The sequence below is a fragment of the Suricata suricatta genome, chromosome 5, assembly GCF_006229205.1.
Source record: "Suricata suricatta isolate VVHF042 chromosome 5, meerkat_22Aug2017_6uvM2_HiC, whole genome shotgun sequence".
In the NCBI taxonomy this organism is placed as follows: Eukaryota; Metazoa; Chordata; class Mammalia; order Carnivora; family Herpestidae; genus Suricata; species Suricata suricatta.
The window spans coordinates 152242273-152255649 of record NC_043704.1 but is presented as its reverse complement, the minus strand read 5'-3'; the positions used below and the strand labels follow the sequence as shown (position 1 = coordinate 152255649).

The following is a 13377-nucleotide window of genomic DNA, read 5'->3' as shown; positions in this document are numbered from 1 at the left end:
TCTCTTGGTTTGTTCATTTTAGCCACTCTGACTGGCGTGAGGTGGTATCTCAGTGTGGTTTTGATTTGTGTTTCCCTGATGATGAGTGATGTTGAGCATCATTTCATGTGCCTATAGGCCATCTGGATGTCCTCTTTGGAGAAGTGTCTGTTCATGTCTTCTGCCCATTTCTTCACTGGATTGTTCATTTTTTGGGTGTGGAGTTTAGTGAGTTCCTTGAAGATTTTAGATACTAGCCCTTTATCTGATATGTCATTTGCAACTGTCTTTTCCCATTCTGTTGGTTGCCTATTAGTTTTCTTGATTGTTTCCTTTGCAGTGCAGAAGCTTTTTATCTTGATGAGGTCCCAAGAGTTCATTTTAGCTTTCATTTCCCTTGCCTTTGGGGATGTGTCGAGGAGGAAATTGCTGCGGTTGAGGTCAAGGAGGTTGTTTCCTACTTTGTCCTCGAGAGTTTTGATGGTTTCCTGTTTCACATTCAGGTCCTTCAGCCATTTTGAGTTTATTTTTGTGGATGGTGTGAGCAAGTGGTCTAGTTTCATTCTTCTGCATCTTGTTGTCCAGTTCTCCCAGCACCACCTACTAAAGAGGCAGTTTTTTTTTCCATCGGATACTCTTTCCTGCTTTGTCAAAAATTAATTGGCTGTACATTTGTGGACCCAGTTCTGGGTTCTCTATTCGATTCCATTGGTCCATGTGTCTTTGTGCCAATACCACACTGTCTTGATGATGACAGCTTTGTAGTAGAGGCTAAAGTCTGGGATTGTGATGCCTCCTGTTTTGGTTTTCTTTTTAAATACGATTTTGGCTATTCGGGTTCTTTTGTGGTTCCATACGAAATTGAGGATAGCTTGTTCTAGCTTTGAGAAGAACGCTGGTGCCTGTAATTAAAAGTATTGTAATGGGACCTTTTCTTCCCCCTCTTCCAATATTTATGTGATGAAGTTGGATTTCATGGTCACTCAGGCAGCTTCTGATATTGAGGATTCTTCGAGGGGGCTGAGGAAAGCAGGACTTGAAGGGCATTGTTTTAGCCAACAACCTATTGCTTAGATGCATGTTGGGAAGGCATGTGAGGGATGCCTGTCTTGTGCTAACTTACCTTTGAGTGATCTTTGCTACAATCCACAAGTAAATATTTGAGACTGTGCAGAACTGTTCTGTTTGACTACAGTAAAGCCTAGAAATTTGATACCTGATACAATTTGATGTTATTTACCTCTTTCAAATAAACATTTGAGCAGTGTCACACAAAGACAAAACTGCAAGCTACAAAATAAACTGGGCACTTGTATTTGGAGTCTTAGAAATTGCAATCCCGGAGACACAGCTTTGACCGAACTAGAAAACGTGCTCTAGGGAGACAAGACAAAGGAAGTCAGAGGTTTTAAAAAGGAAAGAGAGGATTTCCATAAATTGTAGCGAAGGAAAGGGGACTGGAGCTGGTTTATCTACAGTTACATTAATCTGTATGTGATTGGTTGTAGGGCTGACTTACACAGAGAATCCACTTGTGTCCATTATCACATAAGGAGACACCTTGACTTTTGGCTGAGTTCAACCAAAAAAAAAAAATCTGAGAGTTTGAGAAAACAGATGTGCACGAGCCGTACTTCCTCAGTGTCTCCTGGCTCCATGTTAAATAACTCGCTTAGCAGCGCTTATTCCATTTCATTCCCTCTGTTGCAGGAAGACATAGCTTGGGTTTAGCATGAAGGGACGTTGGAGCAGAAGGGAGCCTTAGAGGTTGTGACCTCCAGCAGGTCACAAGGTTGCCCACCTGTGCATGTCCGGGGCAGAGCTTTCCCTTCTTACTTCCGGTGGAGCTCCCAGCGCTGGCCCTGGGTACGGCACTGACGCGAAATGATGGGCTGGGTGCTCTGTCCCCCTGGACAAGAGGGGAAGGGCTCCCTGTCCACTGTATGGATCGAAAGGACGTTTCTAGTTGTCTGAGGTCTTGCCTCTGCTCCCGCCCTTGATGGATCTGGTGACAGTGACCTGTATGCTGTAGCTCCGAGTCCTTGCTGGTGGAGCCGAGCCTGCATTCTGGGGAACTTCAGAGCACACTGACATGAAATGTTTCAGAATTGAAGTTCTGCTAATTATTTCTCCTGCTTTGGTTCACCACTGTCTCGGGAGCTTCCTGGGTGAAATCTGCAACTGGCCTGGTACTGGAAGGGCAGGGGGAGCAGGAGGGAGCCGGCCACCCCTGGCTCGTAGGCAGCGGAGTTTACAAGCAGAGGGAGCTGACACAGGAGGCTTGTCCTGGGCGGATCTCTGCACCCACCTGCCAGACTTTAGGCATTTCTAGAGAGGCCCTAACTGGGTGCAGTCATGTAGGCCAGGCCGGTGTCCTCAGCACATTGCCATCCCAGGGCTGAGTCCTCGGTGCAGCCTCTGGGAGCGGGATTAGGCAAATGGAACCCACATTCCAAGGACAGGGCAGGGGTGAGGAGCCTTCAATACTGGGGTCAACTGGGGCGCCTGGGTGGCTCAGTCAGTTGAGTGTTGGGCTTCACCTTAGGTCATGATCTCACGGTTCATGGGTTGGAGCCCTGCATCAGGTTCTGTGCTGACAGCTCAGAGCCTGGAGCCTGCTTCAATTCTGTTTCTCCCTCTATCTCTCTGACCCTTCCCTGCTTGCAGTGTCTCTGTCTCTCAAAAAAAAAAAAAAAAAAAAAAGAACATTAAAAAAAATACTGGGGTCGCCTGGCAGTCATGTCTTTATGATGACTTTACCCAACAGCTTACGATACAGGGTTGTTGTGGTGGTGGTGGTGGTGGCGGCGGTGGTGTGTATAAGCCTGGGTGTCTGGTTTGGTTGTTTAACGTGTTACTTGTGCCCTGAGAGCTGAGATTCTCAGGTTGGTGACAATCTGCAGTCTCCCGTGAGCGGTGTAGACATGTCGCACAAGCTCAGGGACGTCTCCTAACGATCAGCACCCCTTCTCTGCGCACCCCCCCACAGATGCACCAGCACTCACCTGTGCCCATCCTTGTCATGCAAGCCAGCAGAAGGGGCACCCATGTCACTCAGTCTGTCCGAGGGGACCGCACATATTTTCATTTGCAACTCATCAAAATTCACGTGGAGAAGGGGCTGTGACACCATTATTCCGTATACTCACAGCGGGTGGCCCGGTGAGAGTGTGGTAGCAAGAAAAGTGTCCCAGCACGTGTGCGGCACGAATTGAGGAAGAGCTTGGAGTGCTGGACATCCGGGAGAATCCGGTGGTCCTCTGCTCCCTGTCGAGAATGGAATGTGTCACCTGCGGGCTGACCCCAGGCAGTGCTCCCGGCAGGGACCCGAGCTCCTGTCTCTGTGCAGCTCCCAGTGAAATGCTGGCCAGCATTTACTTGGAGGCGCCCAGCATCTGGCTGGACGTGTGCTGTGTCCGCTGACTAACTTTCTGTTCCTGATTCCGGGGACCAGCTGCTTCGTGATGCGGAGACTTTGGCTTTAGCGCCTGGAGACGTGGGGTTGCACCTGAGCTGGTTTTTTCTGGGCTCACTTTTCCTTCCTGAGGAATTCCACTAGTCCCCCCTTTCCTCCTTCCCATCCTCTCCAGTCACTCTCCCTTCTAACCTTTGTCCCTCTCTTCATTCTTAGCGCTCATTCTGATTTCTGCTTTTCTCTCTGACCTGCATGAAGAAAACTTAATGACACCATCTTGATATGTAATTTCTTAAAGCTGAAGCTCATTTATTGGGGTACAAGAATTAAAAATATGAAAACCCTGTACCTTCCCCTTTCCTCCCCCCCCCCCCCATGTTTTCATCCTAAGCTCAAGGGACTTGCAGGGACTGTCGGGACAGTTGCTTTGATCCAGAGGCAGCGGGTGTGAGCAGCTGGGCACTGAATCCATGAGGCCTGCTTGTACGGTACGCAGCCAGGACCCCCATAGGGATTTGTCCCGGAATAGACTTGAAGAGGGGGATCATGTTACAGCTGACATCTCAGGGTCCTTATGAGATGCTCAGTCTGGCCTGACCTAAGAAATTAATTTAAGCTCTCCATAATCATAGCCCCCTTCTAGATTTCAAAAATGAGACGAACCAATATATGGTCATATTCTTCCATAGTCCAGTTGGTCAATCTCCTGACTCCTCTGGAAACTCCTTATTCTTTTTGTATTTCCAGGATATGCCCGGGTCTCTGCTCAGCATCTCTGAGTTTCTTGATCCCTTGTCTCAACCCTTTTCCCAACACAAGACCCCTTGACCCCACCCATGGTTTTCCAGCAGGATTACATTGACACTTCTATGCTTATACTTCGTTTATGCATGTACCGGAGAATCTTCAAGTTCCAGTTCATATTTTGGGTCTTTGCTGGCATTTTCTATCATCTAATAATAGATGGAAAATGGCTCAGATGATTTATCCCATCACAACCAATTTATTCTCCAAGATAGTGTGGTTTCTATCATCGTGTGGCCAAAAATGAGCATATTGAACGTTCCAAAGTGATTATACAAATAACTGTTACTATCTAAGTAGAGTCAAAGAAGAGGAAAGCTGATTGCCCTCTGTTACGGAGAGTGAGAACAGAAGTGTGATCATGCCTAAAACGCCAAGTGCACCAAATTCTAGGGTGAGTGACAGATCCGCACTGCGTCGTGCTGCTGGTTGGTAAATACCCAGTGTGTGTGTTTGCCGTTCTCTCGATGTCTGATTGGTTACTTGCTCAGAATAACTTACTGGAAAACGGTGCTCCTCATCTACAATTTCGACTCAGACTGTGAGAGGGCTAGGCTCTCATTGCCACTCGAGAGGCAGCCCTGTGCAACAAAAGCTGGTGGAAACATCCAGTGGGATCCAGACGGTATGTGTTTGGGGTGTGGGAGTCAGTAGGCATCATGTCCTCAGGAATAGCCCACCTCCCACTTGCTGGCCTAGTGGGGAGAGGTGTAAGGTCCAGGGAGCGGGCCTTTGGCATTACTCCAGTGTTTGCAAAACAACAAACAAACAAAGTTTGTAAAGTTGCCTACTTGACTCTGCATGCCCTGCCTTGATTTTTAGAACTGAGGACAAAGCAAGGTGGGGGTGGGGTGGGGAAGGAACATGCCCTCTCCTGCTCCTTATATTCTCTTCTGGGGCCTCAGTTGCTTTATCTTTAAAATGAAAAGGTTGAAGTAGAAAGTTCTCTGAAGTTCTTTCAAAGTCTGGGAGTTTGATTCTCATTTCGCTCCAGGTTTGGCCGCTAGTTTGGGGCGTGCCAAGGAGCCCTTTCTTCCGTCAGCCCATTTCCTTTCTGCCGACCTCTCTCTCTCTCCCTCTCCCCCCCCCCCCCCCCCCCCCCCCCCCCCCCCCCCTCCCTCCCTCCCTCTCTCTCTCCCTCCCTCCCTCCCTCCCTCTCTCTCTCTCTCTCTCTCTCTCTCTCTCTCTGCGCTCTGAATCCCTAGGTTCCCATAAACTCGCCAGCTCCCAGCACAGGCTTCTCCGGCAGACGTGGCTAGTGCCCTTTGCGACGGGAGCCATGAGTGCCACACTTGGCCAGCTCCCAGCGGGGACACTTTGCGAACACCCACAGTAAAGGACAGCCATAATTTTTTTTTCTTGATTTTTTAAGACAGCTGTCATTGAAAACTGTCTTGTGATAATTGAACGTATCAATCTTTCCAGTCACCAAATGCAGTATTTTCTTTCTTTAAATTGGGACACTTCTTTATGTGTGTGAGCAACCACTTTTAACGGAGAGCCCCATTAAAACCGTGTCCACATCTTTCGGGAATTTGGGGGGGGGTGTTTTCCACGCTGCTGCATGTGCTTCATGAGTCCTTGACAACTATTTCACGCGTGAGAGATTTGATGTATCTTATTTAAAGTCTGAATTTGTCATTTCTTGCAGATATTCAAAAGCAAGTATGTACCTATTAAACGTTTTGAGGAAGGTTATTTTTTATTGCTCAATAAGTATCAGTTATTTCATTGAAGGCCGTTTCTGGCCAGTGGCAAGTTCATTTTTTGAACTAGAAGCCCACGAGCCGTCTGTCCCTTCCCCAGCTGTATTCACCCACGTAACTTCAAGCAGGTTTGGGTTCTTGTTAATTTACCAGAGGCTTCTGCATACCAGGCGCCGCACCTGGCACTGGAGGCTTGGATAAGAGTCCTAGTCCTGCCCTCGAAGGGCTTGAGCCCAGGGGAGGAACGGAGGGCCCGCGTGACGGCCGGCCGTACCTGCTCTGCTGCGGTCAGGCACGGCGAGGTGACTGCAGGGCTGTCCCAAAAAGAAGGGCTGCTTTCCCCACGGCCCCTGCGGCTGCAAATGACACCCAGCCTGAATTTTGAAGCGTGGACATTAGTTTGTCAAGGCTTTATTTTTGGTAACATTTATTATCATTATTTATTATTTTGGACAGCGGCAGGGATGTACCAGGAAGGCAGGAGTTGTGTGTCTGGACACACACTTGTATTCGCTCGTTTGTCCTCCTTACTTCGGGCCTGTGTTCAGTTCACATAGGGTATTGCAGGCGAGACCGGCCTGTCCGTCGGCCCCCCAGGCAGGCACGTGGAAGGGGTGCAGCCCGTCTCTGGGGACACCGGTCCCAGCTGCTCCCCTCTGTTGCCATTGCCAGGGTTCTCCTGCATGGGTAGCATTGGTTCTATCCCCAGGAGGATGGAAGCTTGCTGCTAGAAGCTTAAATAATGTGAAAGGACAGGAGGGCTGAGCCAAGTGCCACAGTTGGCCTGCCAGAAGGGCGTCCACAGCACTCTGCCGTTGGCATTGAGCAAGGCCTGGAATTCTCCAGCTGAGCTCAGCATACTGATTGGCAAAGGGTACCATCTGGTCCACAGCCGCCTTTCTGTGCCAGCTGGAATGGATTGCTAATAAGAACTTGTATTTGCTGCTGCTTGAGGGCCTCTACAGTACCTGTCAGTCAAATTCAAAAATTTAACTTCTTTTCTCCCATGTCTTGAATCAGGAAGCGGATGACCCAGATAAAAGAAGGGACTTGATTCTGTACCTCCAGGCTTTTAGGATGAGAGCACACTATGTCTTTGGCTACAGATGGGAGAGGGTGCCTCCTCAGAGCCCGCTAAGCCCCCAGCAGCCCTGCCCACAGGGCCCAGGAGGTGTTTGGCTGTTTCGCAGCTGGCAGAGCAAATGTCCGGTGGTTGTTACCCCCGCCCCAACTTCATCAGACCTCAGATGTTCCCACTTTGCATGTCCGTATCCTTGCCTTGCTTCACAGGAGATCCTGTCTGTATTTATGAAGTAGATGAGTGAAATTCATTTTGTTTAGAGGAGGGGGGCGGAGAGAGGGAGGGAGACAGAGAATCCCCAAGCAGCACAGAGCCCAGTGTGGGGCTCGAACCCATGAACCATAAGATCATGACCTGAGCAGAGATCAAGAGTTGGGATGCTTAACCAACTGAGCCACCCAGGTGCCCTGTGAAATTAATTTTAAATATGTGCCCCTTCAGCCTGTTCCCTTCCCTGCCCTTAACCCTCAGGAGTCAGAGTTTGGCTCAGTAAATCATGAGAATATTTCCAAATGCGTAATGTGATGCTGCTCTGGGATCGGAAGCACGGGGACCACAGTGCCCTTGCTTCTGCCACCTCTGGTTCCTGTGGCCTCCCCTCCATCAGGCCTTCGAAAGCCCCGGCGCTCTGGACAATCTGGGTGGCAGGACCCAATGGCCCTTCACTTTGGGCCTACGGTGGACTCTCATGTGCTCCCTGGGCCTGTGGGCCCCACTTTTAAGCCGGAGGAATGGGGATGAGTCTTACCATTTGAGAAACAGGAGCCTGGTCAGCAGTGGAGGAGAGGAGGCAAGAAGTAGAGACCGCCTCCCACCCCCAGGGGCTCATGGCTGATCTGTGGCACAGGAGACCTTCTAGAAGGGCCCCAGGGAGAATCAAGGGGGACTTGATTGCCGATTGCATGTGGGAGGCAGGAGAGAGGCAGTGGCCCTGGGGGATTCCGGGATCCTTGTCTGCTTGTTGGACGGACAAAAGGAGGATGTATGAGAAGAAAGGACAGGTTGAGCTCAGTTAGAGCCCATGGAGTTTGAGCTGTGCGAGGCGCAGCCTTGTGAAAAATCAGGAATCTGCAAAGGGGTCCCCTTCCCCTCACATAGTTATCGCCTTGGGATGCTCTGAAGAGTCTCCCGTGAGCCCCAGATGTCTGGGAACCCAGCCGCATGGGAGAAGGTGTAAATGGGAAAGTGAGGGGACGCCCCACTGGGTCCTAGAGCTGGGGCACGGCAGACTAGAACCTGCAGGGCGGTGTCCCCGGAAATACGGCCTCACTGTGTGTTGAATAGGATGGTGCCTGTGTTTATGTCCAAGAGATCAGAGATCCCACGCTCACAACACTTGGGCTGTGCTTCTGCTTCGCAGCCCCGCCTTGCGTCTAAGCTCTGAAGGGACTGGTGGGTGCCTTGCAGTTCTCTGTCTCTTGAGACCTGACCCCGCACCAAGGGCAGCAGAGAGCCACCGCGGCTCACTGCTACTTTTGGCTGAGAAAGGCATTTCCCGCCTTGACTATTCAGACTTGACCCTGCCAGACTTTTGAATCTGGACCTCTGAAGTCTTTCAGTGCGGTTTACGTCCTCAGATATTAGAATGAAGGCGAATACCTTGTTTACAGGGAAACCGCTGTGGGAAGGCTGATCATTTTTCAGTAGTGTTTCCTTGCCATGCCCTTGGTATTTCAGAGCTGTCCTCTCTAAGTGCGGAAGCAATTAGTTTCGAGAAGGCTGATTCTTCAGGGTCCAGTGCTCCCCTGCCTTTCATTTGCTGAAGCTGTACATTTTAATGAAGTTGTTTCATCTATGTTGCCAAACACCAGAATTTTCCTGTTTTAATTCTAATTATCTCTACTGGCAAAGGCTACGTTTTATTAGAACTCTCAAGTGCTCTGTTTATTAAATGTCCATGCACTATGCCATTCGGCACACAAATTAGGTCAGCTGTGCTTATGATGGGTTATGGATAAAGGAGTTAAATATTTTTGTCATAGTCGTAAAATGCAGTAGGGTCGCCTTCTGTGGCTTCGTGGGCCATCAGGGCTACCTTCCTGACCCAGCAGCCGAGGTGAATGCTGTGTCTGAGCGGTGGGGCTGTGGATGGGGGCTCGAGTATGTACTTTCAGACTTTGGGGTAAGATGCTTATCCTTTCCTTTTCCTTAGTTGTGACCAGCACCTCCGTCTTGGTTCCTGGCTTGTGTGTCTTACAGCAGGGTGATGCGCACTGAGGGCTTTTCTGAGGCCAGGAGGTGCCAGCGATGGTGATGGAGGGAGGGCGGCACTACAATAGCGCCCCAATTCACGATTTCTCTGCTTCCTTCCACCTCCTAGCCCGGGCCCTTTAAGTTCCTCCCCCTTCCCGTGGCTCCTCAGCTGGTATGGTTAGCCTGGGCTGCGCTGATGGGCCGGGGGCTCCGTTCCTGTGGTCCCCAGGCGCTGCCATGTGGCGATCAGGCGCGTGGCCTCTGCCATCACATCGACCCAATCCCAGCTCTGCTGCCGGAGAGCCGGCCGATGCTTCCAGGTTACACCTCACCTTGCAAACGTCCACGTCCGTATCTGTACTGAGGGAAGAACCGGAATGCTTCAGTGTTTGTGCGAGGATTTAAATGAGATGACAATACAGGCTACATGCTTGGGCTGCAGGCCACGGCACGTAGTGCCACATCAGCACACTGTCCCCACTGTCTGGTCCCCATTCAGGCCCACGTGGTGTCTGCCACTATGGGCCGGGAATAGCACAGAGGCCACCGGTGCCTGGGCCCCCAACCCTGTGCCAGAGGCTGTCTTGCAAGTCGTCACCTGCTTCTGTCTCTCCTTACGGGGCGTTCCCTGCGCGTGTTGAGGTGCCAGTGGTGTAGACCCCTTGCTTTATTCATGAGCCACGGGAATTAAAAATTTTATAAAAAGACATCAGGACTTGACCTAGCCTTCTGTTACAATCTTTTCACCCTGGGTCTCAGGCATAGCTGGCTGGGGGAAGGGCTATCCTAGAGGAGCGTCTGATGGGGACCCGGCCTTCAATCAGGATCGGCCCTTGCCTCCAGCTCTGGCCTGTGGTCTTTGAGCCAAACTTGAGTTGCCCTTTTCTCTTTATGTCAGGCTTGCGGAGTGCCCAAGAGTAGCCCTGGCCACAGTCACACTCTCCTGTTTGCTCCCGTCTTAGAAACCCTCTACTCCGGCTTCAAGAAGAGACTGTGATGGCTTTCAACACGCAGTTTATCCGCTGTAGGCTAATGTGGTTGTGAACAGCAAGAACAAATCTTATTAAAGTTGCTAAGAGAAATGAAGTAACACAGCTTGATAGAAGTTAATGGAAGTGTGTTTAATTCATATTTACACCTTCTCAACTGCTCTTTGTATGTATTTAATTCTTTCCGGGGGAGATGATCGTCTAGGCCACTGCAGCAGCTATTTTAGTTCCCCTGGAGAAGTTCAGCACCATCTTGAGCAGGGACAGTGATTCTGTTCCATGCTCTTCCTCCCCAGCGTGTATGCAGGAAGGAGGCATATATGCCTGCAAGAGAGAAGGGTAAGTCCGAAGAATTCTCTACTCTTTACATAGCCCTTGCTTTATAGTAAACCAAGGTCACAGTGTATGAACTGTTTGAAAACCAACAAGAAAGAAAATTAAAAACAACAATGTTTTGGGGCACCTGGGTGGCTCAGTTGGTCAAACATCCGACTTCAGTTCAGGTCATTGTCTTGCAGTTTGTGAGTTCAAGGCCCGCATCAGGCTCTGTGCTGACAGCTCGGAACCTGGAGTCTACTTTGGATTCTGTGTCTCTCTCTGTCTTTCTCAAAAATAAACAAACATTAAAAAATTCTTTTTAATTAAAAAACAATGTTTTTAATAATGGCTAGTAAAGGAACCATTTCTCCCATTCTGGTTATAGGATTATGGGTTTCTTTTTTATTTCCTGCATTAAATATTTGGTCCTGAGGACCCCCAGTAGTAAGGTTGGTGGGGGCTTCTTTTTAATTTTTTTTAAATGTTTATTTATTTTTGAGAGAGAGAGACTGAGAGAGAGAGCAAGCGAGCACATGAGCAGGGGAGGGGCAGAGAGAGACAGAGACACAGAATCTGAAGCAGGCTCCAGGCTTTGAGCTGTCAGCACAGAGCCCCATGCAGGTCTCGAACTCAGAAACTGCAAGATCTTGCCTGAGCCGAAGTCGGACCCCTAACCCGACTGAGCCACCCAGGTGCCCCGGTTGGTGAGGGCTTCTAATAATCAGAGTGCACTTGGGTTAATGCCTCTCTGCAGACGGAGTAGTGCAGCTGGCAAAGGCCTTCATTCTGCAGGGAGCCTGGAAACTCCAGGGAGGAGCCTGAGAACCTGGTTGGCCAGGGTACCGTGGTGGGTTCTTGGTGTTCAGGGGCAATGGAGGTTCGGATGGTTGGTTTTTGTACTAATGGAAATGCCTGTATCAGCAAGTGGGCCTTCACCCCATGGATACAAAGGAAAACTGAAGTATTGGCTTCACAAGGAGGCAAAAATATTACCAAGAGCATCATAGAAAAGATATATTTAATCATAAAAAAGGAACAATGGATTTATCTCCAGTGAAATGGACCTGTATTTGCTGACAGGTTGGTCTTTGAATAAGTAGTGGAATGTGTTATTTTGCTGAATGGAACCACAAAAAACATGCAAAAAGATTTATTAGCTTCTCTTTTCTTGACTAGGATAGGTTTCCTATGTATCATTAGTTACTTTATCAGGAATAACATGTCATGTCATCTTGTGCATATTAATCACCCTTTCCTTCCCACCAACAGTACGAATAATTAGGTGACGTTGGTGGCAGACCGTTGCTTCCATATTAATCTTCTTGAGCCCATGTCAGTGGAACATTCACATGTTAACATCTACTCTTCAGTATGTGTTTCTAAAGAAAGTTAGAGATTTGGGGGCATCAGTATTTGGAAAGCAAACCCCTGGTCTCACATCAAGCAAAGACCTAGATGGTGAGACTTGAGATGCCAAGGGGAGGTCATCATTGGGAGACACACATCTGGTGACAGCAGCTTCAGGGCTAGATGCTGTGTTGGTGTTTTTGTAAGCTTTGGAAACCATGTGTCCATCAAGGGTCTCCCGGTTGCTCTGAGACCTGGCAGTTTTATTTTGTGACCTCAGTCACTTTCAGGTGTGGTCTCCCAAGCTCCACAGGGTTGACTCCTTGGTCACCCATCAAACGCGTAGACGGCTGTGTGGTTGTCGCTCAGGGTAGGAGCCCGCATGCAGCAGCACGGTACTCTGAGTGACTCGTGACGCCTCCCAGCTGACTGAGCACGCTGATGGGGGGAGTGTCTTCTCATGGAAGGATCTGCTTTGTTACACTGCAGAACGATAACCATTTAACCTCATGCGAAGAATGAAGGGACGGAAGTTCCTTGATCATTTGTCTCTCTCGTGGTGTAATTGTAATTCTGCATAGTTATGATGAAGTTTGTGATCTGTTGCAGGAACATCAGGAGAACATTCTGGGTAACACCATGCAGAGTGTGATCGCATTGCTCAACAATCTGGTTGCCTGCAAAGATTCAAATATGAAGCTACTTTATGAACAAGGTAAATGCTTCTTAGAATTCCTTTTGAGACTCTTGCTTTTTGCCTATTTGTTATTGTCCTCATCATACATGGCACGGAATCAACAAGTGTGATTTACACCATCTATGTCTTTGCTTGATGTAAGACAGGAGGTGTAATGGATCAGGGGCACCTGGGGGGCTCAGTCGGTTAAGCATCTTACTTTGGCTCAGGGCGTGATCTCATGGTTTGTGAGTTTGAGCCCCACACTGGGCTCTGTGCTGACAGCTTAGAGCCTGGAGCCTGCTTGGGATTCTGTGTCTCCCGCTCTCTTTGCCCATGCCTCACTCATGCTCTGTCTCTCAGTGTCTCAAAAATAAGCAAACATTAGAAAAATTAAAGTTGATGAATCAAAATAGATATTTAGTGATCTATAATAATCATCTCACCAGCAAAAATAGGAAATGTAGTTAAATTATTTCTCTAGCTCATTTGTTTTTCTTTCGGGCTCAAAGTTTCCTTTCTCCTGGAGGCACTCTTTCATATGATAAACCAAGAAACACAAGTGTAAGCATAGTAGTAAGACTTCTTGCCCTCAGAGTAAAAAACATAGTCATCTTGGAAAATGAGATTGAATGCGGTGAAGGTGACTTTATTGCTTAGACCAGTTTCAGGTTTAAAACCACATTGAGAGGGAGGTACAGAGATTTCCTGTATAGCCCCTTCCCTCATTTATAGCTTAGCTTTCCCCTTTCTTTAATTGTCCTTTTTTTTGGGGGTCTCTGTAGTTTTGCCTTTTCCAGAATGTCATAGGTGGAATCTTCTAGTATGTAGCTTATTAAGATTGGAGACTTTCACACAATGATCTGCAT

At 48.7% G+C, this 13377-nt stretch overlaps 1 protein-coding gene across 1 annotated transcript in view; it reads left to right on the top strand.

The window, feature by feature from the left end:
* ULK4 (unc-51 like kinase 4) overlaps nt 1-13377 on the top strand; it is a 492439-nt gene that overhangs the window by 239332 nt on the left and 239730 nt on the right. The window contains exon 34 of the mRNA XM_029938787.1: nt 12442-12547. Coding sequence (XP_029794647.1) covers nt 12442-12547 — 106 coding nt within the window. The remainder of the gene's footprint in view (nt 1-12441; nt 12548-13377) is intronic.